The sequence below is a fragment of the Balaenoptera borealis genome (assembly GCF_965194805.1).
Source record: "Balaenoptera borealis genome assembly, chromosome: 10".
NCBI classification, from domain to species: Eukaryota; Metazoa; Chordata; class Mammalia; order Artiodactyla; family Balaenopteridae; genus Balaenoptera; species Balaenoptera borealis.
Genome location: NC_138874.1, coordinates 99,877,945 through 99,903,895, shown reverse-complemented (window position 1 = coordinate 99,903,895; position 25,951 = coordinate 99,877,945). Strand labels below are relative to the sequence as shown.

Here is a 25,951-nt window from a genome sequence, read left to right as displayed (position 1 = left end):
AGCTAATCTCTTTCTCTCCTTCATACCACTGCTTTCCCTATGAAAGAAAGTTGTTCCATTGTAATAAAATGGCAGAAGCTTTTACCAAGGGGTCTATGAAATCTGCAAGAGGAAAGGGCTTATTAATAGCGGAAAGTCCCCATAATTTTGCTCCACCGACATGCCTCAATAACTGTTTACAGTAGAAAAGTAGGTGAATACAATATTTTAACCAATTTTTATTCTCAATGAAACCCAAAAACTTTCTCTGGTAACAAAGATTAGTATGGTAACCAAATTCTAAATGTTTATCAGCTCACAAACCCAGTAAATAGAACCACATTCCTGAAATTTCTCTTCCAAAAGCAAAATAAGCTTCTCAGTTTTAAAGTCAGAACAGGTTTCTAGAAGTTAAAAATTACAAAATGGGGAATTCCCTGGTGGTCCAGTGGTTAGGACTCGGTGCTTCCACTGCAGGGGGCACAGGTTTGATCCCTGGTCAGGAAACTAAGATCCCTCATGCCGTGCGGCACAGCCAAAAAAACTAAAAAATAAAAAAAAATTTAAATTTAAAAATAAATAAAAATTACAAAATGAAAACGAAGTAGTGAAAATGCCACATGAAATTATCTAGTACCAAAACTAGTGGTTATTTAAACAAAAATGATACCTCCAACTTTCCTAAACTTTTTTTTTTTCTTTTCTCCTTTTTTTGGGGGGAGGGGAAGGTGGGGTAGAAGAGAATGAACTTTAAAAATTGTAACCTATGAGAATATGCTATGCTGATGAAGAAACTAACATTTGCAAAGCACTTGTCACTTTCTTGAGAGCATGGCATGTTCAAAGAGTCATCCACATTTTGTCAAAGTCCGTTAATCTCAGCAAAACAAAAGAGGTGAAAAAAAGTAAGGATAAAATATCAATGCTTTCTTATGCCAGAAGAAAACTTGACATCAGAAGTCTGGCATTTACTGTGATTCACCCCCTGCAGTGGTTTCAACTCTAACCTCTTTCAATAAGTGGTTTTAACCACAAACTAAACTGCAACCTAGAAATCAAGCCATAGCTTGCTTTAATATTGAGCCATTGTGACTAAGAAATAAAATCAACATTGCCGAGCTTCTGTGTATAAATGTAGGCTGATCACTGCCAATCACTGGCACTCAGTTTTCTAAGTGCTTAATTTTGACTGTAAGTTGCTCTGTGTTCTGCTCTGACAGCTTGCTTTCTTATGCTGTCAGATTTTTAAAATATGGAAACATCAAATGGCTATGAGTTAAAATTAGATGCTTTCAATTTCAGCAAATATAATCAGCATTTTTAGGTTAATTTAGTGTAACTTTTGAGTAAGACTCTACCTCAAATAGTCTTTATCTTATTTTAACAAAGTAGCAAAAAATCAGTAGAAAAGGCACACAAGTTCTAATGATGAAATAATGTCAAAGGTACAATTTTTTCCAGAAACATTAAACTGAGAAACTGAAAATAAACTGAAAGGTTATACAAAAATTCTTAAAAGTCAAAAACTCAAAAGAATGCCACCATTAAAAAAAAAACAAACTAGTAAAGTTGTTATATGTAAGCAGCACTGTAATTACCTAAAATTGAATCACTAAAACTCTGCTTGTTGATATAACCATAATTACTGTAACATTTCTTCAGAGACCACTGCAACAAACAGACCTCTGTGAATTGTTCTGTGCTCCAGCCTTGAAGGCAAGGACTTGTTGCTTATTTCTCTCATTCTGAAAAGATATAGAAAATAAAATATTTTTTCCTACTTCAGACCCTCCTCTCCCTGATTTCATAAAACCACCTGAGACCTCAGAAGGCTTCAAGCTATCAGGTTCATAGCTTGAAACAAAACGACTTCTATAATGAATCTTAACATTTTCTTTAGTTTACAGCTGATTCTTGAATTAGAAAATATTTACATGAAGAGAATATACTTTATACTCTTCAACAGGGCAGATTAATGGTTAAATCAGAGAAACTCTAAATATGTTTTTATGCACTCTTTTACTTAACGGCAACCAGCTGCCCCTCTTCCCATTTCCTTCTGCCTCTTCTTCACATCCTGATTTGTCAGTGATCCTGGCACTGCTCAGCCTGGAAGTAAATGGCAGTGCGTGCTGCCAAAGAGTGATAACTACTCTAGGAGTATTCGTGTTAAATAAAGAGCGGGTTTAAAATATCTGGGTCTACTTACAAGAAAAAGAAAAGGCAAAGAATTAAAGTGATTTTTGGAAAAGTGATTGTAAGGCGATAGATAGAAGATGTGATTTTTCAATTGTGAGTTTCGGGCTAGTTTCTTTAGACCAGGGAAAAGAGCAGGGCAACTTCTGTGGGACTAGCATCAACTCTCCAGGATAGGTGTTATTTTTTGTTGTTGTTTTTCATTTTAAGTTATACTTTTCAAGAAGTAGACCAGAAAAAAGAAGAAAAGTATCAGGAGAACTATATTCTAAAAGTTTGCCACTGACGGTTTGGGGTGAATTGCTCTTCTCCAATAAATGAGAAGGAGAATCTCAAAGGTCAATTATGACTGCTGAGATTTGTAACAGACCAAGACCCAAATGTTCCGATTTCTCACCAAATCTCAACCTTTTGCTATACAGTCAAAATATGGGGGATGAGAGGGATGGAGAAAGGCAAAAGAATTATTTTAATAAACACGGTATATGATAAATAACTACAATATTATAAAAACTTTCAACAAACAATACTTATTCACTTTTCTATTACTTGGAATGGCAGCTGTATTTGTTTGCTGACAACTATCAAAGCATATAAAAATAAATGAGATATTTAAATTTTTATTACTGTTAATGTTTCAGTTCTCATTGATTTCCAATACATATTTGTAATCTGACCATGTAGAATGTGCTAGAAGTGAGGCACTTGTGTTATTCTGAGATAACATGTCAACTAGTAGAGATTAATAATGAAGTCAAATGTTTTCATATTAATAAACACACTTGAAATACAGAAGAATTACTTCTGATAGAAGAGAGAAAAGAAATGTAAAATTAAGAAAGCCAGGAGAACGAAGGATACATGGAGAAGTTACCCTTTGTCAGAGGAAGTGAATCCATAGGACCCTAGTCTTACTAACTGGATGATTTTACCATCCTCCACTACCTATGCTATCTCTGTTTGCCAAGACTATTCATTTTAGTACTTTAATTGCATCCCTCTTTGATTGTTATTTAACACGACAGGGAAACAGACACATGCATAAAATATTAAACAACAAAATATTGTTAGATTATTTGAGAGTAAAAACAGGGCTGACTGATGACCATGCCCTTTATAGAACTCTATATATCCATATGATCAGTTGAAAGAGTAGAGGAAATTATGTGTATATTCAGGAGAAAAGAGTTCTAAGCAGAGAAACTGAGAAGTACAAAGACCCTGAGGCTAGAACTTGGCTGATATGCTCAAGGAACAATAAAGTATATGCATCTATAATATCCTAAGAAATATACAATAATTATCCCTCAATGAGAGTGATAAGGACATAATTTTATAACATTTCAAGCATCTTTAATTTCAGTTCCCCTGTCTGATTTGCTAGAGTAAACAACCTTTACTTTTCTAAGACTGAGCAAGCCTTTAATTTTATAAAAGAAGTTCCTTTTCTAAAGTGCTTTCATGTTTCATTCCACCGAAAAGTGATCATGTTAAAATGCATTATTCTTTCTTTTCTCCTTTACTATTAAAATTAGTTGGTTGTTCAAAATAAGCAAATTTAGACATATTTCAATGTAAGAACATACAACACAAAGTAAATATGTCAATATGTAATTTAAGAAAACTATACTGAAATAAAGATTAAACCTATATGTTGAACTGGCTCAGAGTATCCCAGGGAAATGGGCCCTGGATATAATACAGTTCTTGAACTTTAGAAATAAAGAACACTTTGGGTGGCCAGGCACAAAGATTAAGTCACTTATAATGGAAAAAAAAATTAGACTGGCCTCATACTTTTTTTATATTCAATTCCAGAAGACAACAGAGCTACCTCCTAGTTCTCCTAAAATGCTCAAGGAAAAGTAGTTGAACCCAGTGATTTTTATATCCATCAAACTGTTCTTTAAGTATAAAGGTTACAAACATACAAGAACTAGGGAACTAGTGTTCATGAACCATTTCTGAGAAAACTACTACAAGATTGACTTCAGCCAACCAAGAAATGACTTGGGCAATTATGGCAACAGCATTGTTGATGAACATTATGACTAAAACAAAAATACAGACTGGCATAACAAGACATACCATAAATGTTGCATGTCCTAACAATAAAGCTAATAAAAATTGGGAGGAAAAGAGACCAAAAAGGGCAAGTAGTAGAATAAATTCACTGATTGCCTCATCTACATTACTCTACTCAACAAAAATAGAATACACATTCAATTGTACATGGAATACTTATCAAGATAGACCATACACTGAGCCATAAAATAAGTCTCAATACATTTAAATGATTCAAGTCACACAAAGTATGTTCTTGACCACAATGGAATTAAATTAGAAATCAATAACAGAAAAACCCTTGGAAAACTGTCAGATGTTGGGAACTAAGTAACATACTTTTAAATAACACACAGTGGGGGCTTCCCTGGTGGCGCAGCGGTTGAGAATCTGCCTGCTAATGCAGGGGACACGGGTTCAAGCCCTGGTCTGGGAAGATCCCACATGCCGCGGAGCAACTAAGCCCGTGAGCCACAACTACTGAGCCTGCGCGACTGGAGCCTGTGCTCCGCAACAAGAGAGGCCACGATAGTGAGAGGCCCGCGCACTGCGATGAAGAGTGGCCCCCGCTTGCCACAACTAGAGAAAGCCCTCGCACAGAAATGAAGACCCAACACAGCCAAAAAATAAATAAATAAATAAATAATAAAAGCTTTAAAAAAAAAATAAATAACACACAGATCACAGAAAACAAAAGGGTAAATTAGAAAGTATTTTGAACAAAACAAAAAAGAAAACACAAGATGTCAGAATTTGTGGGATGTTGTTAAAGCAGTATGTAAGGCAAAATTTATAGCACTAAATGCCTATATGAGAAGAAAGGTCTCAAATCAATAATCTCAATCTTCCGCCATAAGAAACTAGAAAAAGAACAAATAAAACTCAAAGTAAGCAGATGAAAGGGAAGAAGAAAGGTCAAAGTGGAAATCAATGAAACAAAAACCAAGGAAAGAATAGAGAAAAATCAATACTTTGAGACAATCAATAAAACTGATAAAATTGATAAACCTCTAACCAGACTGATCAGGGAAAAAAAAAAGAGAGAAGACATAAATTACCAATATCAGGAATGAGAGAAATGGCATTACCACAGATTCTATAGATATTGAAATAATAAGGGAATATTATGAACAATTTTCTGCTCATTAAATGTGACAACTTAAACGAAATGGACACATTCTCTGAAAGACGCAAATGACCAAGTTTTCTCAAGAAGAAGAAAGTGATAACCTAAATAGCCCTATGTCTATCAAAGAAATTGAAATTGTTTTCAAAAACATTCCAACAAAGAAAAATCCTGACCCAGGTGGCTTTACCAATTAATTTTATCAAATATTAAAGGAAGAAATATGTCAATTTTATACAAACTGTAGCAAAAATTGAAGAGAAGGGAGTACTTCCCAACTTATTATATACGGCCAGGATTACCCTGAAACTGAAACTAGACAAAGACAGGTTTTATAACATTATGTATGAATATACTGTTTATTAAAAATAATTAAGTAAATCTAATTTTTAAAACTTCTACCAGAATGTATGTTTTTTCATTATTTCTTCTTGGTAAGCAATTTCAATCTTATTATCTGGGTTTTTGTCAAGTTCAGGGAAATATTATTAAATTATATTTTATAGCTTCTTCATTGTCTTACTCTATTCTCTTTCTAGAACTTCTAGTCCTGTCTCCCATGACTTTTTTTTTCATTTATTTTGTATTTATTTGGTATTTTTCTGCCTGTTCTAGACTGTAGGGGACAAGAATCAGAAAGATATAGGTTCTAATGGCCAGCTATTATATCCTGAAGAAGTCTCAGATTACTCTTCTGTGAACAGGTGTCATGTAACCAAAGACAGTCTATTGTAACTTATTAAAAAATTCCATAACAACTGCTTCTGTTTCAAGTAGTGGTAGACTAGATAATTCAAGCAACCCTCCCATTGAAGAAAACTAAAAACACTTCTAAAACAAAAATCAGAAAGCTAACAAGATAATGACTAGTAACCAGGCTGGAAACCAGGTGGGAACCCAGAAACAAGCAAAACACTGGAGAAGATTTTGTCCTGAGAGTGCTTTCCTAACTAGAAGATGCAGCTGAAAGGCTAAGGCATGTTTCCGCCAAGAGTCAAAATCTAGAGCCTGCCAAGGGTGGGGAGTCTAGTAATCAATATCAACTGGGACCCTACAGGGCTGCACCCTAGTACAAGGGGTAAACCGGAATTAAAACAACCCTCCAATTAGTCTGCAGCTTGCCTCTGAATCATTTGGGGGGGACCAGAAAAATCACAAACCTTAGAACACAGATGGAATAAAGTGGTCACCCTAGGTACCTGAGAGAAGCAAACAAAAATCCTTCTGGAGAAAGATAACATTATCATAGGCCTCAAATGATTTAGTAAGAGAACCTTGTAAATATTCATTACCAAAATTATATAAACTTAGTACAGAGTAATTTTTTTTAATGTAAAAATTCCCTCTACTGTTTGTATAAATTTGGGGTCATTTAGAAAAAGAAACAAGAATATATAAATATGGAACACATCAGGGTAAGTGCAATCCAACTTTCTGTTCTCTGGCTATGCACTTTCAAAACACATTCTGCACTCTGAGACATCTTTTAGTCCCTCAATAATAAGATGAACAAACTTTAAAATACATTGGCCATGTTTTAAAAACTAAACAGCAATGATTTTATTTTTCAGTGTGGTCTATTTTAGCAAAGAAGGGACCACACCCTATATAAGAGCATGCAACATTCTGAAATAAGCAAAAACAGAAAATGCACCCATTCTGCAATTTAAGCAGAGTTATAGAACATATACATATTACTCAATATTCTATCTTCTTTACAATTTAATTGAGATCATTTCCTAAAATTTAGTTATTTTCTTTGCCTGGAAATGGAAATAAAAAATGATTTTAAAATACTGTCTTTTAGAAGTTTTACCACTTTGACAATGTTGAATTTTAATTTTTTATTATCAAAATGGATTTTAATGTCCAAGTAGCTATAAATGATGAACAGTATCTTCTTTCTCCTCTCATACCTATAGTATCTGGGAGGTCTAGCAATTCATTGTGCTGCAAGTCAAGGTTGGTTATCTGTGTGCAGTTTCCAATCTCCTTTGGAAGGTGTTCAAGTTGATTGTGAGCTACATCCAGCGTAATGAGGTTACATAATTCACCTGTAAATTGACCAACATAAAAATTTAATAAGAATTTTTAAAGAATATATTAAATAATGAAAGAAAAAACATTTTCTATATCATAACTATACTTTTTCTGAAAAAGTAAAAGTCAAACACAAAATCTGAAGCTGTTATTTGAACATGACATTTTACAAATATTGAATTATGAAGCTAATATAAGGTTATATGTCAATTATACCTAAAGAAAAAAGGAAAATGACATCTGATAATGTTAAAATGTGGTTGTAAATCATTACCACCCAATATTATATATTTTTTTAACTTAAGTAACCAATTTAACCACATTTACATTTGTATATTCCATACTTCAAAAAGAGCTTACTAATTTTTTAAACCAAATTCAACACAATAATATCAGATATATTTTGAGTTTAATTTGAGGGTCACCTTTACCTCAAAATATGTATGCTTTCAAATAAGCATATGTTCTGATGTTATATAAATATGTAAATTGAGATTTATAAATCAAAACTGCTTCTCAATTTAATAGTACTCCAAAAGGATAGAAAATAAGGTATTTTTCTCCTCATTCTGGTTGAAAGGACTGTATTTGGCAATTCAGATTATTCTTAGTGTTTTTCTGTCTTCATAAACTTATTTATAAAAGTTATATTGGCTCTCTCATGATTTCCCTTTTTTTTTTTTGGCAGAGGTTGGAAATACTGAAAAATAAGATAAGCAAATGAAGTGCATAAAACTGAAAAATGGGTGTAGGGCATATTATTAAGCCACATATTACAAACATAAGCAACAAAAGAGAAAGTAAAATGGGTTTCATCAAAATTTAAAACTTATGTGTATCAAAGGACACTATCAAGAGAATGAAAAGACAACCCACAGAACAGGAGGAAATATTTACAAATCACATATCTGCTAAGGGATTAATATCCAGAATGTATAAAGAACTCCCATAATTCAACAACAAAAAAACAAACCACCCAATTTAAAAGTGGACAAAGAACTGGAACAGACATTTCTCCAAAGATATGCAAATGGCCAATAAACACATGAAAAGATGCTCAACATCACTAATCATTAAAAAATGCAAATCAATACGATGAGATACCACTTCATACCCATGAAGATGGCTATAATCAAAAACAAACAAAAAAAACAAAACAAACAAACAAACAAAACAAATGTTGGCAAGGATGTGGAGAAATTGGAATCCTTGTGCTTTACCTCCAGGAGGCCCACCCCAGGTTCTCAGGGTGAAGATAAAAGTCCCCTCCTATTTTCACCTAGGCATATCATATTCAAAATAATATACAGATAATCAAAGGCAAAGAGAAATTTCTGAAAGAAGATAGAGGGGGGGAAAAAAAAAAACCTTACCTATATAGGAATAAGGATAAGAACACATTGGGCTTCTCTTCAGTAACCATGCAAGCAAGAAGAGAACGGAATGAAATATTTCAAGTGTTGAGAGAAAAAAAAAAATCACCAACCTAAAAGTCTATATCCAATGAAATTATCCTTCAAAGCAAAGGAGAAATAAAGCCTTTCTCAGACAAACAGATATTGAGGGAATTTGCTGCCAGTAGACCTGTCTTGCAAGAAATATTAAAATAAGTTCTTCAGAAAGAAGGAAAATGATATAGGTCAGAAACTTAATCTACATAAAGAAAGGAAGAACTTTAGAGAAATAATAAATAAAGACAAAATAAAATCTTTTATTTTCTTATTCTTAATTGATATAACAGATAACAATTTGTTCAAAGTATTAACAGCAACAATATAGCAGGTGATTATAGATTAAGGATAAATGAAATGAATGACAGCAGTGTTACAAGGGACAGGAGGGAGGAATTGTGAATATTCTGTTATAAGGCACCCACACTACCCCTGAATGGTACAGTGTTATTTGAAGGTGGACTTATGTTAGCTGTAAATCCATACTGCAAACTCCAGGGCAATCACACACATACATACATACATACAAACAAACAAAAAAAATTAAAACAAGTATAAATGATATGTTAAGGAGAGAAAATGAAATAATACAAAATGCTCAATTAAACTGAGATAATGCAGAAAAATGGTGAAAGACAAAAAAAAAAGAACAAGTTCAACTAATAGAAAACAGTTCCAAATATAGTTGATATTACAAAGCAACTATACTCCAATAAAAATTAATTAAAAAAATCCAACTAAATCAATAAATACTTTAAATGTGAATGTGAATGCACAAAATAAAAGACAAGAGACTAACAGAGTGGATTAAAAAACGAGACCCAACTAAATAGTATTGTCTTCGAAAAACCTACTTTACAGACACAGGTGGATTAAAAATAAAGGGATGGAGAAAGAAATACAATGCTAATGTTAATCAAAAGAAAGCTGAAGTAGCTACATAGATTTCAGACAAAGTCCACTTCAAAGCAAGGAAAATTATCAGAGATATAGAAAGCATTACATAATGATAAACAGAACAATTCTCCAAGACATAATAATCCTTAAAGTGTAAGCAGCTGCTCATCTCCTCCATATCTAGTATAGTGCTTAGTACATAGAACAATGTTCAACTGAAAGAATACATGATGATAACCGGGGAAAATAAAACTTGGATTCTAATACTCTTCAGGCCAGAAGTAATAAATGTTTTTTGTATTCGCCGCAACTTTTCTAATAATACTTGAAGATGTTTCAGTTCCCATGAAAGTAACTCCCACTACTTTAAAGGAATATGCACAAATTCAAAAGTGTATAGAGTCCCAGCAAGTAAATAAAGCAAGTTGGGAGGAGACCGTGGCTAACTTCAGCCTATTCAGAACAGATATGATTCGACTCAGGTCAATTATTGCTACACTACAGGACTTCTCAACCTCAATACTGAAATATTTTGGACCAGATAATTCTTTGCTGTAGGAGGCTGTCCTGTGCATAAGCAGCATCCCTGGCCTTTACCCATAAGATGCTAATAGCACCTCCCCACCAAGTCATGACAATCAAAACTATCTCTAGACATTGACAAATGTCCTTTTTTGTAACACTGCCAAAACTGCCCCTGGTTGAGAATCACTGCAATGTTGGGACGAGAAAGCTCAATATTGTCCAATTCTCATGCTTGTCAAAAGAAGCTGGAAATTCATATTTTCATATTAAATCTTCTAATGTTCAAATACTAACAACTAATTTTTAGGTTGAAACAGAACAAAACACTGTGTTATCGAACATATCTGTGGGCTTTTTTCCAGGGTTCAGGATGCCAGTTTGGCACCTCTGAACACAGAAGCAGATGAATTACCAATATCTTAGGACAGGAACTTACATATGACTATCTAATATTAAACTAAAAATTAAGTGTTTTTAAAAAGCAGAGAATATAATTATCTAGACTCAAATTAAGTTAAATCCTAAATCCTTTTTGATTTATATAAGTCACCATATAATAACTGAATTATTTTGAGTATATATTCTCTCCAGAAAATTATCCTCCAGCAATACAACACTCTGCAAAGTCAGGAAATCATGTTAACACTGATACATTAAGAAGAGTGTCATCTAATAACACTAATACTTCTTTCTCACAATCTAGTAATTACGAAAAGTTATGAAAATGCTTAAAACTCAGGAAATGTGATTTTATTTTTTAACAGCATCAGCACACAAAAGGAACATGATTTTTAAATTTTATTTTAGTCCATGAAATACAATAAACTCACAAGTAAATTATACATATTATTGAGTTAAATTTGAAACTTATTTTAGATTTTCCCCCAAATCCACATATACATTTTAAAGGACCCATGCAAAACATTTTCTCTTAGGAACTTTGAATTTTCTTCAGTCCAATGAAAAAGATCTAAAAAACTTCAGGGAAGTTTATAATTAATAAAAGATAGTTTCCAGGAAAATCTAAAATATTTTCGAAACTAATCCAAAATGTCCTATTAAATGCAACTGACAAAACATTTTTAGTGTGGGGAGAAAAAAAAGGAGTTTAAGATCTCTCTTATTTAGAACAAACACTCGTAACTGCCCAAGCTTTTCTTGTTCATATTCAAATAATCAGAAACATTTGAAAACTCTGAATATATTATAAATTCTGCACTAGACAATACTGTGCCAGGATAAGAGCTTGTGTTACAAATCACAAAAGACAGAATATTAAATATTAAGGAGTTCATAAACTACTTTCACACTATTTACTATTTCTATACTCTGTCCAGTTAGTTAGTACTTTAAACATTTATTTTACTATATGATCCAAATATTATTAACAAAATATAAGTTCATCTCAGATGGTTCTAAAGGACAATAATCAAGGTCTTAACAGTGACTTGTCTCTGGCTGGGTTTAAGAGTGGTTTTTATTTTCTACTTTATATATTTGTATTTTGTGATTTTTCCTTGTTTTTGTACACTTTTTAATCCAAAGAGAAAAAAAAAGGGAGATTCAAGAGGTAAATACTAGCAGTCTCTCCTACACTGTATATGGAAGAGCATTTTTTGACCCATAAATAGAAGTTTCCTGTCTGTGGAGCAGATGTATCTTTTAGTGAAAATGAACACATCATGTTATCATATTGATGACACGAGCCATTAATACGATGCATCTTATGACTCATATTCCATACTTGGTAAGCAATCTTTTAAGTTTGACTTCCTACATAGATTTGCCTACAGAGAGAACACAGACTTCATTCATTGATCCATTCTACAAATACTTATTAAGCACCTACCATGTACTAGGCACTATTCTAGGGACTGAAGATACAATAGGGAAAAAAGAGATAAAATTCCTGCCTTCATGGAACTTATATTTTAATATGGAAAAAACAAACAAATAATATATAACCAAGGTGAGGACATATAAAAGCTATAAAGGAAAATAAAGCAGGATAAAAGAATGTGATGGGGGGAAGGGGAGATTAGAGGTATTAATAGTAAGTAGAAAGGGAAAGTAACCCCAATGGAGTAGCATTTGAGTGTACACCTGAATAATGGGAGAAGAAAGAAACAATGGAAATATCTGGGGGAAGCTGAGTGAACAGCAAACACAAAGACTCTGAGGCAAGAGAGTAGTTCAAAACACAACAGAAAGCCAATGTGGCTGGAATAATGAGTAAGGAAGAAAGTGATAGGAGATGAAGTAGCTCGGAGTCAGGGTCTTGTGGGCTAAGGTAAGGACTTCAGCTTTGACTAAGGAGGTAGTGGTGAGGGTAGTAAGAGTAGTTTTTTTTGTTTGTTTTTAGAGCAGTTTCAGGTTTACAGAAAAACTGCACATAAAGTACAGAGTTCCCACATACCCCACCTCTCCCCAGTTTCCACTATTATTAACATCCTGCATTAGGTGGTGCATTTGTTACAGTTGATGAACCAACATTTATACATTATTATTATTAACTAGAAGTCCATGTTTTACATCGCCACCCACTCTTTGTGTTGTCCAGTTCTATAGGTTTTGATAAGTGCATAATATCATGTATCCATCATCACAGTATCATACAGAAGTTTCACTGCTCTAAAAATCCCCTGTGCTTCACTACTCATTGATCCATCTCTCTCCTGGGGCCCTTGGCAACCATCGAGCTTTTACTTTTGCCTTTTCCAGAATGTTGTATAGTTGGAATCACATAATATGTAGCTTTTCCAGATTGACTTCTTTCATTTAGCAATATGCATTTAAGGTCCCTCCATGTCTTTCTGTAGCTTGATAGTTCATTTCTTTTTTACCACTGAACAAATATTCCATTGTATGGGTGTACTAGTTTACTATTCACTCATTTACTGAAGGACATCTTGGTTACTTCCAATTTTTAACAATTATGAATAGAACAGCTAAAAACATTTTGTGCACAGTTTTTTGCATAGACATAAGTTTTCAACTCATTTGAGTAAATAGGAGCATGATTGATAGATTGTATGGTGAGACTATGTTTAGCTTTGTAAGAAACTGCCACTGTCTTCCAAAGTGTCTGTACCACTTTGCATTCCCACAGTAATGAATGAGAGTTTGCACCAGCATTTGGTATTGTCCAACCAAAAACAATAGAATGAATAAATAAAATCATGGTATATTCACACTATGAAATATTATGCAGTAATGAATGAGAAGGAATATTCTCTAACTACATACACCAATATGATGAATAATGTGAAGTGGAAGGAGTCAAACACAAAAGCATACATATACAATAATTTCACTTATAAAAAACAAGAAAAACTAGTGTATGTTGGTGGAAGTCAAGATACTGCGTTACCCCTTGATGGGAATAGTGATTGAAAGAAGAGTTTCTTGGGTGGTCTTAATGCTCTGTTTTTTAAATTTGATGAAAATAATACTGGATTGGAACCCACAGAATAAATTAGTCCAGACTGACATAACTGAGTAAATAAATAAATGGGAGAGAAAGGACAGCTCCTCCTTATAGAAGGATTTCAATTAATAAATGCAAAAGGAACAAGGGAAATTTTTAAAAATCATCATTAGAATATAGTAATAATTGTTTTGGGGAAGATTCACCAAGGAACCCTCAGTATTTGTTTCGCAACTTTTCCTTAACTCTAAAATTTGTTCAAAATGGAAAGCTTAAAAAAGATAAACTTTAAAGTAAAAAAAATGGCAATATATTATTACGGGATTTATAATATATGAAGAACGTAATATATATGACTAATGTATATTGTTATATATTGTATGACAATAATGGCACAAAGAACAGGAGAAAAAGAAGTGTTCTGTTGTAAGGTTCTTAGGATATATGTAAAGTGGTATAATATTATATAAACGTAGACTGTATTAAGTTATGATATATACTGTAAATATTAGAGTAGACACTTAAAAAAGGTATCAGAGATGTATAACTAATATGCAGCAGTTGAGATGAGTGGAATCTATAAAAAAATAATCCAAAAGAAGGCATGAAATGAGGGGTAAAAGGAAACAAATGGCACAAATAGAAAATAGCCAGCCAGCTGATAAATTTAAACCAATCATATTGATAACTATATTAAATGTAAATGGTCTAAACCCTTCAATTGAGGCAAAAACTGTCAGGATAAAACAAAAGACCTAACCATATGATGTCTACAAGAAACAATTTTAAATACATATAAAGACACAAAAAGTAAAAAGATGGAAAAAGATATGGCTATATCAATATCAAATAAAATCAGAATTTAGAAAAAGAGATACTACCAGAAATATTACCATAAAGACAGATGCTTCATGATATAAACTGCCTCATCAGAAAAAAAAAATCCTAAGTATATATACAACTAATAACAAACTTTCAAAATATAAGAAGCAAAAAATAATAGCACTAATGGGAGAAAGACAAATCTACTACTATAGTTGGGTATTTCAACACTCATTTCTTCCTAACTGAAGAAAAAAGTAGACAGAAAATCGATAAGGGTATACAAGAAATTAATAACATCATCAACCAATTTGACCTTGCTCCAAAAATAACAGCAAAATGTACCTTCTTTTCAACTGCATATAGAACATTTACCAAGACAAACTATATTTTATAAATCAGTAACAAAAAATAGGGAATTCCCTGGCAGTCCCAGTGGTTAGGACTCCACACTTTCATTGCTGAGGGTGCAGGTTCAATCCCTGGTCAGGGAACTAGGATCCCACAAGCCGCATGGTGTAGCCAAAAAGTAAAAAAAGGAAAAAGCAAATATGAAAGCATCTCTGAAATACTTGGAAATTGAACAATGTACTGTTAAATAATCCATGGATTAGAAAATAACAAGAGATATTTGGAAAATACTTTGAACTAAATAATAATGAAAATACAACATATCAAAATTTATGTGCTGCTGCTAATATAGTACTTGGAGGGAGGTTTATAGCTATCAATGTCCTTACATAATGCAAAGAAGAAAGATACAAAATCAATCTAACAACTTAAGACAGAAGACAAAGGACATATTAAACCTAAAGTAATAAGGAACTAGATAGTTAAGAGCAGAAAACAAAAAAAAAAGGACGATAATTTAAAAAATAATAAAACCAAAAGCAGTTTTTTTGAAAAGACCAATAAAGCCAATTATCAGGAATGAATGAAAGAGGAATGTGATAATATATATATTACAAACTTTAGAAGAAGAATAAAGAACCATTATGAACTTTATGCCAAAAAATTCAACAGATCAAATAAAATAGACAAATGCTTTGACAGATTCAAACAATCAAAGTTCAACCGAGAAGAAACAGAAAACCCAAATAACTTCCTATTAATTAAATTAGTCATTTAAAACCTTCCTATCAAGAAAACCCCAGTCCCAGATTACTAGACTGATAAATTCTTCTAAACGTTTGAAGACACAATATTAATTCTTCACAAACTCTTCCAGAACATAAAACAGGAACACTTTCCAACTCATTCCACAATATGAAGCCAGCATTGCCCTGATAGCAAACCATTACAAAGAGAGAAGAAAAAAAAGAAATTACAGATCAATATCCATGATGAATATAAATGCAAAAAATCTTTAAATTTTAGTAAATTAAGCCTAGCAACATACAAAAAGGCCCTATTAAAACATATCTATTAAAAGGCACTCAAATACAGGTAAATAAATAATTTAGGTTTATTTCATAAGTTGTGGCCTTCCCTGTATTATCATTTGACTCACATCAAGGACGTTTACATTTTTAAAATAACTCTTGTTCCTGAACTTATAGGGTTACTTTTCAAACGTTCAGAGCTTAGCTCTATAAAAATCACATCAAATCTTACTAAAATACATTTGTAAAACTACATAATTAACAAGGGCTGGAAATACTTATTACACAAGCTTGAATAGATCTAGGGACTTAGGTCAGAATATACACTATTATATTTGCATAAATTTGTCTTAAAGCCTTAATTCTCCCTTTCATCGCAAAGAAAACTTTAGTAGTTCTTCTGAGCAAGTGCTTCTGTAACTAAGCAACATGGACAACAGTGTCTATATTCTTTGAATGGATAGCATGCTATCATTAGAGTACAATGATTGCCCTCCTCCCTACACCTTAGCAGTGTGGGAAGTCAAATGTATTCTCTGGTTCTATCAGATCCTTCTAAGATGGTTGAAGTGCTGTTTTTTTCTCTGTTCTCTTACCTCCTCCTTTAGCAATAAGAGTAACTTTTCCAGGTTTCTGCTGTTTAGTGAAACACCTGACAATTTGATAACAATCAAACTAAGTTAACAGTTCATTTCTAGGTCTCTAAGGTTTCTTACTGATTTCCAGTGAAAAGAAGTTATTTATTAACAACTATGAACTCCCTTTCCTGATTTCTTTTTCCTGCCAAACTAAGTTACTCATTAGCACTTGTACAGAACACTCAAATGAGATCATTAAATAATGTTACCTGGACCATGAAAGCAATTGCAGCACCTCTGGCAGTCCTAGGAGAACGTCAAGAATTTTAGGAACTAAGCGTTACAATTTGGGTTAATATTAAAAATTGGGTAATAGTATTTGGCTTCACTAAATTCACTTCAAGCCACATTTACTGAAAACCCACCATTTATTACCTGCAAAAATTCATAGAAAATTACATAATAGGGAATTAAATAAGATCTCTAAGGTCCTTCAACTTTAAAAAAAAATTGCTGATTCTGTTCTTAGTATTTTTATGTATATTGATTATACATACATACTCATTATATATTATATATTACTTGCCATAAAATATAACTGCAGTACTATAGTATATACAGTAGAAAATTGTTTTCAATAAATGTTAATGAGTCATATGGGTTAAAAAAATTGCTGTTTCTAATTTCTCATATATCTGAATGCTGTGAGTTTTTTTTTAATGAGTAAAAATGATCTGGGTTCTCAAAAAGCATACATAACATAGCAGATCATTCTCCTAAGACAAATTTACACAAAATTGTATACAATATAAATGATGTAGCATTTTATTGAACATACACTATAAGACAAATAGATTTTTTTAAGATTCCCTCTAACTTAGCTGTTTTTATAAAGAATAATAAATAGGAGGAAACTTTAAAGAGAAGCAGTCTTAAACTAGCCTTTAATTCAATGAAGGAAAAGTTGTAGGAATATTAGTAAGAGACAAAGATGGAGTTTATTTCTGGTTTCAAAGAGTAATCATTTTCTTTCTAGAAGAATAAAATCATTTAAAACTTCACTGTTCAGAGTTTCCTGAAGTAAAGTGATTAATTATTCAAACTGACAACCTGATGACCCTCACTCTAATCTATTCAGGCCCACCCAAAAAAATTTACAAAAGCACATCTCTAACATGAAACTCAACGGAACTGGGCCAGTTGTGGTGGGGGGGGGGGAGGGGAGTGCAGGGAAGGATGGGGTAAGTGAGTGGTTATTTACTGTTTTCCCTCTGAAAACATGATTTCTTGAGTGCCTTGGTGTTCAGTGAAGAGTCTCTTTCAAGATTAAAAATGGTGAAAGGAGGTATGGGCAGGAAGAATGAAACACTAATCTAAAAAAGCAATGACTAAGGTTTCCATCTATCTATTTAACACAAAAAGATAGGACATTTACTTTATTTGTCCATGACTTATCGTACAAAAGGAAAAAAGTAAATCAATATTACCAAGTGAAGAGTTTTCTTGGCTGCTCTCTAATATATTATGTCTGGCGCTTTGTATTTCTTTCAGTATCCTTTTACTGCTTTCTGCCAGTATTCACCCACGTGAATATGCATCATTAGTATCAAATCACATGGCATTAATAAAGATGCTATTAATGCTTAAACAGGTATTCAGATTTTAATATAATTTCCCTATAAAGGCAACAGCACAGCTGCTAAATTCCAAATATGTTACTTAAACTAAATACTAGGCTATGTTTCACAAACTTCTAATTTCTCACATTCCTCAAATATACTGCTGAACACAAACTGGATGGCATGATTGAAAGTGGTATACTCATAAAAACAATAGAGAAGAATAAGCACTTAATATGCATAATATAAATCTAATATATTTATCTATAATAATGTGGATCTAATACATATAAATGAAAGTTTAACATGATAATTAGCATATATTTTGAATTGTAAATTCTCTTGTTATGAGTTTCAGCAGTAAGTCAAATTGCATTAAAGATGTATAACTTTTAAAAATGTCAAATTCCATTTTATTTGATCTTGGTGCATGAGTCTTATTTTGTAAGCATTCTCAAAGGAGCTCACGATTTGGGGGGTTTTTTTGTAATTAAAAAAGCAGTAAAGCAAGATCTGCATCACAGAAAATAACTATTTCTGTCTTTCCTTTATAACAAAAGATAGCTTTCAAGAATTAAAAACAAATCAATAATAATCAGGAAACTATAAATAAAAAACAATGAGATACCACTTCACACTCATGGAATGGCTGTAATAAAAAAAGACAGATAATCACAAGAATGTTGATGATATAGAGGAATTGGAACCCTCATACACTGCTAATGGGAATGTAAAATGGTGTAGCCACTTAAGAAAATAGTCCAGTAGTTCCTCAAAAGATTAAACATAGAGTTACCATATGACTCAGTAAATCTACTTCTAGGTATACACTGAAGAGAAATGAAAACAAATGTCTACACAAAAACTTGTACACAAATGTTCATAGCAATTTTATTCATAATAGCCAGAAAGTGAAAACAACCCAAATGTTCAACAACTGATGAGTGGATAAATAAAATGTGGTATAATCATACAGTGGAATATCATTCAGCAATAAAAAGGAATGATGTACTGATAGATGCTATGACCTGGATGAATTTTGAAAATATTATGCTAAGTGAAAAAAGCTAGCCACCAAAGACTATGTATTTTATGATTCCATTTATATGAAATGTCCAGAATAGGTAAATTTATAGAAAAAGAAAGTAGATTAGTGTTTGCCTAGGGCTAAGGAGTTGGGAGAAAACATGGGTGGGGTGCGGTGACTGCCAAACAGAATAGAGTTTCTTTCTGGGGTGATGAAAATCTCCCATAAGTGTTTGTGATAGTGAACAACTCTGTGAACATGCTAAAAACCACTGAATTGTATACTTCGAATGCATTAATCGTATGGTATGTGAATTATATCTCAATTAAGCTGTTAACACAGTCCCCTCTCAAAAAAAATAAATCTACTGCAATAGCTTTCAACTGCAGCTACACTTGGAATAACCCAACTTACTCGTTAAAAATACAGATCCCCTGGACCTGCCAGACCAGTAAATCATAATCTATGGGATGAGACCCACTCGTCTAGACTAGTGGGAGCAGTACAGTGAGACCTAGATTCAAACTCTGACTCTGCCATCTTCTTAGCTGTATGATCTTTAGTAAATTATCTAATCTCACTAAATTTTCAGTTCCTTTTTCAGTACAATGAGGTGAGAAGTACCTATTTCATTGGATTACTGTAAGAATTTAATGAGATATTAGATGTAAAATTACATGTACAAAATAGTGTATGTTATATGACATATTGTGCTCAAACAACAGCTACTCTTATTATTACAATTATGTTATTTTAACTAGATCTTTATTTTCTTTTTCCCTATAAGGAAACAGATAATGCAGACTTCTAAAATGTTTGTCCCAAATCCATGCATATAAGTTAAACCTTATAAATTTTAACTCCTTATAAGAAATATTGTTTTATTTTTTAAAGCAGTTTACTTTCTATCTGATGCCCTGCTCGGAATAAAATAAATGACATTTATGAAGTTACTATTTTTATAGAAATACAGAAATTACAAGAACACAAAACTTCAGTGTCACTAATGGTGGGAGGGTGCTCATTAAAAAACAAATTCAATGGTTATTTTATAAATTACAAATTTAGGAATAAAGTTCCAAAGATTAGGCAGCCACAAAAATCAACCATTTAATTAAATAAAATTTGCCAATTTTTAAAAATAAATTCACTTTTTAGTAAAAATGTTGTAACCATCTGCTCAAGAACAAAGTGAAGTAAATTTAAAGTCCTATGAAATAATTTCCTGCTTAAGAAATGCATGTTCTTAATTCCCAGATAATTTGATAACATCTTCTACAGAACGAAAAAAAAAAAAAATCCTTAAAGAAAGACTTTCATATGAATGAAAGCCAACGTTTTAGAATGGAGTGTAACACATGCACAAAACAACAGTTAAGTACAAAGACCGGAAATAACATTTTATATTTCTACATAAAAATTCAGCATTTCTTTCCCCAACAGCTTGTAATTCTATTCTACAATGAGTCATACAAACAGGTCAAATTTTGACTGAATCTGGTACAAAAATCAAATGTCATTCAACAACCACATTGTTATCTGAAGACATGGAAAGGAACATATCCATTCGAATTCCTAGGCATATTTTAGTATCTCATAAGTGTGTCACACTTTATAAATACAAGTACATTGCTTGAGAAAATTGACTGTGGATTTTCTAAATACATTTAATTAAACCAAAATTAAATTAAGTGTCTGGTTAGAGCTAAATATAGTAGAACACCATACCTAAAATTTAAACTGTATCTTTCTCAACGCTAAATAAAATTTTTAAAACACCCAGAGAATATTATATCTCTACAAAGCTGCACAGCCTAAAAACAAAGTTTCCTTCATCACCCACTATAAGACCAATGCTCAAACAATATATTTAACCTCTTTTATTCAGAATAAATGTCTTTCACACAAAAAAGGGAAACTTCCCTTTAAAAGCTGTATAATCAATTTTTATGTCAATTTTCCGAACTCACATAAAAAGGGCCCACAAAGATAATACTTTTATCAATTTCTCAAAATTGGTAAGTCAACAGTTTACTACATTCCAAAAGTTGCTGAAATTTTTTTTTAAATTAAAAATATCAAAACAACTAACTTTTTACTGACTTGTTTACATACGTGTATTTCCTATTTTTTATTCTACTATCTATTCTTTTAGAAACAGTTCCCTTTTTTCAGTACAATTTAGCTTTACATATAAAAACAAGAATGAAATCTACCAAAATACTAACAGTGTTGGCATTAACTATCGCTGACTTTTCTACTTTTCTGTATCCTTAGATTGTTTTTAATGAACATGTAAGTACTTTCAAAATGAAATTTTTTTTCCAACTTTCTTACAACCCTGCTTCTTCACAAGGCTCTGATATGCCAATCTTTTGTGGTAAATTAGGTAGAAAAATAATATGAATTTAAACACACAATTTTCAGGTAAAAAAGAAAATGTCAGAGGAGAATGGGAAAATGCAGTCTTAAAGCATCTTATATAATCATATCTTGTAACTACTTTAAAAACAGGGGGTAACAATTAAAATATTAGGCAAAAATTTTTTTTCTGCTTCAAATTTACTTTTTTCCAATGAAAATGAAAGCAGATTAGATTTGTGTGAAAAAGGCCCAATTACATCTACATTCTAACTAATTATCTAGGTCTATAAAATAATCTCAAACCGTGTACTATTAATATCGCTAAAACTGATTAAAGTAAACCATAAAGAAGACAGAACTTAGAAACCAGCTGTTTTTTAGGCAAGTATCAGATATTTTCTGATATGGAAAAGCACTGGACAAAATTATTGAGCATAACAAATACTACAAACAATAATAGTAACCCAAGGCCTCTTACCAATTTCAGCAGGTAGTTGTTTGATTTTGTTCTCTCGAATGCTAAGCATGCTGAGTTTTGACAGGTTTTTGATGTCTTTTTCCACAGTAGTTATTCGATTAAAGCGAAGGTAAAGAGTGGTAAGAGAATCCAGCCTATACACCACTGAAGGAATTTCTCTCAGTTTATTATGCCGTAAATCAAGCATCCGCAGCTTCTTCAAGTTATCAAGAGAGTCAGGCAAACTGGTAAGTGAATTTTCACTTAGAGCAAGTGTCATGAGATTTACTAGACAGCCCACTTCTGCTGGGAGGGACTGTAATTTGTTGCTATATAAATAAAGTTCTGTTAATTGAGTCAACTCTTTGATTGATGATGGCAATATGTGTATAGACCTCTTGGATAAGTCCAAACGCATTGAGTTCTCTTCCCGGCATTTGTTGAGCTCTTTAATCACCTCTGCATTGCTAGATTTCTTTCTAGTCCCAGGTGCTGGATTTGGCCGTTTGATCGTATTATCAACTGAAAATGCCACCCCTGGTTGGGCAGCACTGGAGTCCTTCTTTCCATCTTTGGCATCTTTCCCTTTGGTCTTAGGTTCTTTTTCTTTGCTCTCTTTCCCAAAACCTCCAGAGGCTTTTGCCTCCTTTTCTCTTTCCTTGGCAGATGGTGCTTTGGGATCTTTCTCTTTAGAGTCTTTTTCTTTTCCTAAACTACTACTCATGGTGACTCAAGCTTGGGCAAAAACTACATGAACTCCTTTTATTTGCCAACAACAGAAACTGGAATTCAAAGATGAAGAGACAAAAATCCTACACAATCAAAAAAGGTGTTGGCTTGAAGAAGTAATCGCCATCTGTTACATGTTGGATCTAAAAGCACTATGCCCATTTCTGATAACTCATTCCAACTGGTAAAATGGTGCTGGTCAATCAATGATTCATTAGAATTCCTGAAATATAATACAGAGAGAGTATTATATTACTTTAGGTTATAAATTTATATTAAGTAAATGGGCTCTGAAAAACAATCTTACTGACAATTTTGCTATTTTCCTATGATTTGATACAGTAAATATTTATTGAACACCTTCTACTTTGCAAGATCCACTGAAAAATTACAAAAATTAACAAGGCGGGCTCTATCTTTAAGGAATTTACAATCTAACAGGAGAGGTAAGATAGGTATACAAGTCACCAAAGTGCAAATGTTTTTAAGAGCTGAAAAGTGGGAGAAATCACAACAGCAGCTAATGTCTGAGTGCTTTCTATGTACAAGCACTATTGTATGGAATTTACAAACATTATAACAGTTCTATGAGATAAATTCTTATCTCTATTTTACACACAGGGACAACTGAGGCACAGAAATATTTTTAGTAACTACCTTTGTGATCCTGGAAAAGTAGCAGAGCTAAGATTCCAATGTAGGTGGTACATTGCCTATATTCCTAATCACTACGGTAAAACTGCTCTATCTGCAGCTAATTACCAGATTCTAGGAACTGCAAAGGTAGCTTTTTTAGTTGATAGTGAGAAGGATTAAGGGTTCTTAGAAGTAGAAAAGGTTCACTGGTAACATGACTGACCAAAATGATCCACAAAGATTGAAAAGATGAGGTGAGATGGAAGTGAGACAGCACTAGCCTAATAAGATCTATTCTTGGTATAAGACTATAATGACGATTATCACATTTAATAATTATTTACTTAAAAAAACACATCAATAGGCCATATATACGAAATATATTCCTTAGTCTTACCTTAAATGCAGATGTGAAAGCTTTACAATATTGAATCTTGAATTACAATAAACAAGACTTCTGATTCCATACAAGATGGAATAAGCCCACTCTACCTTGTTCCTCACATTAATTACAACTTAAAACCCTGACAAAATGCATGAAGCAACTAGCAGAATATTCTGAAAGGTAGAGAAAAGAAGGCAGACTGGTTAGGAACCTTGGATTGCAGATGACCTGGTTGGTGGTGAGTACTCTAGGAGTTTTTTGTTTTGCTTTGTTTTTATTTCCTATATATCCTGGCCTGGGCAGTAGAGAAGCCCATAACCCAAAAACACCAATAAGCATGGACTAAAACAAGGTCCAAGAAAAGTCTGCTGTCTCTAGTCAAAGGACTAGGAAGAGAATAGCACTGCAGGATGGAACCCTCTTGACTATACCCTCCTTATTCCACTTGAACACCACATAAGAAGTCATGTCCCACCCCTCCCAACTGACACTAAGGCCACAAAGACTGCAGAGTAAAACTCTGCCAACCACCCAGCTCTGCACTAACTTGAAGAGAAGCAGTACACATCCCCCTTGGCATCAGCACTGCAGCCATGGAAACTATGGAGGAGAGCCCTGTTGACCATCCCACCCTGTACTTAGTAAATGTCAGCCAAGAAGTGGTAGCCCTTTTCCTCCCCACTGGTGCAAAAGCTGTACTATGAGGAAGAATCCTGTGGATCATCCCCTGCCGTGCACTAAGCAAATGTTAGCAAAGAGGCCGCACACCACTCCTTATGGAGAGGAGGGAGCTGGAGAAAGGGATTCTTTCAATCTGTGTATTCCCAAGCACACTCCCTAGAAGCTCAGCATGAAACCAACCAGAATCAAAACAACAAATGCTTTGAGAACTGAACTGTAGTGTGGAATATCACCTATTTTTCAGATTGGCCTTGGGGTGGCATACAAACAGGGCAGACCAGAATACCCCTAAAAAGACTTTGAAAACTATATTGGAACCAAAAACCACAAAAATGGGTTAGGGCATGTATTCTGAAACAAAACAGGTTGACTGCTAAATAGAAGACTTAAAAAGAAATCAAAATTTTATAAGTCTCAAAATGTCCAGGATGTAATCCAAAATTACTCATCATACCAAGAACTAGGAAAATATCAACTTGAACGGGAAAAGACAATCAACAGACACCAACAATGAGATGACAGATGTTGGAATTATCTGACAAGGATTCTAAAACAGCTCTCAAAAAAACAAAACCAAAAAAAAATGCTCCAACAACTACATATACTCTGAAAACATACAAATAACTATAAAGTCTCAACAAAGAAATAAAAGGTAAATCGAGAATCAAATGAAAATTTTAGAGCCAAATAATATAATAAATAAAATTTTAAAACTCACTGGAGGGGCTCAATAGGATAATGGAGATTATTGAAACGTCAGTGAATTTGAAGAAAGATCAGTAGAAATGATCCAATCTGAACAGCAGAAAGAAAATAGATTTTAAAAACTCAAAAGATCCTCAGTGAGCTGTGGGACAGAAACAAAACGTCTAATATTTGTTTCTTCAGAATCCCAGAAAGAGAGAAGAATGGATATAGGGGCTGAAAAATTATTTAAAGAGACAATGGCTGAAACTTCTGAAATTGGAGGCGGGGGTGGACTTATAGAGACAAAAAGCTGAGCAAATCCCAAACAGGAAAAACCCAAAGAAATTCATTCCCAGAATATGATAATCAAATTTCTGAAAACTAAGGCAGCCAGAAAACAACATAAACCTATAGGGGAACAATGATTTGAATGACAATGGATTTCTCATGAGAAATCAAACAGGCCTTAAGGAAGTGATATTTTTCCAGTGTTGAAAAAAAAAGAAGTCAACCAAGACTTCTTCATTCAGCATAAGCATTCTTCAGGAATGAAGGAAATATAATGACATTTTGAGATGAAGGAAAACAAAGAGAATCTGATGCCAGCAGATTTGCTCTAAAAGAATTGTCAAAGGAAAGCCTTCATACAAGAAAGGAAACAGAATGAAAATTAGAACATCGGGAATGAAGAAAGATCTATGGAAAGAGTAATAATATGGATTAATATAACTGGCAATTCTTTTCCTCTTCAGTTTTGTAAATTATGTTTGACTGCTGAAAGCAAAGAATATATCTCTGAGGTGGTTGTCAATGTATATAGAGGTACTGAGACAAGTATATGACAAGGGAATGAGAGTGAAAGGACCTGAGTGATGCTAA

At 33.0% G+C, this 25,951-nt stretch overlaps 1 protein-coding gene across 9 annotated transcripts in view; it reads right to left on the bottom strand.

Annotated features, from left to right (window-relative positions):
• Nucleotides 1–25,951, bottom strand: part of SHOC2 (SHOC2 leucine rich repeat scaffold protein) — a 102,459-nt gene that overhangs the window by 22,274 nt on the left and 54,234 nt on the right. For 5 of the 9 annotated variants that reach the window (XM_082408350.1, XM_082408351.1, XM_082408348.1 and 2 more), the window contains 2 exons: nucleotides 21,976–22,906; nucleotides 7,282–7,419 (listed from right to left, as the gene is read on the bottom strand). In XM_082408350.1, coding sequence (XP_082264476.1) covers nucleotides 7,282–7,419; nucleotides 21,976–22,678 — 841 coding nt within the window. In that variant the 5' untranslated portion in view covers nucleotides 22,679–22,906. Of the gene's footprint in view, nucleotides 1–7,281; nucleotides 7,420–21,975; nucleotides 22,907–25,103; nucleotides 25,181–25,951 lie in introns of all 9 variants that reach the window. The other 4 variants (XM_082408354.1, XM_082408352.1, XM_082408353.1 and 1 more) reach the window with 2 other exon arrangements.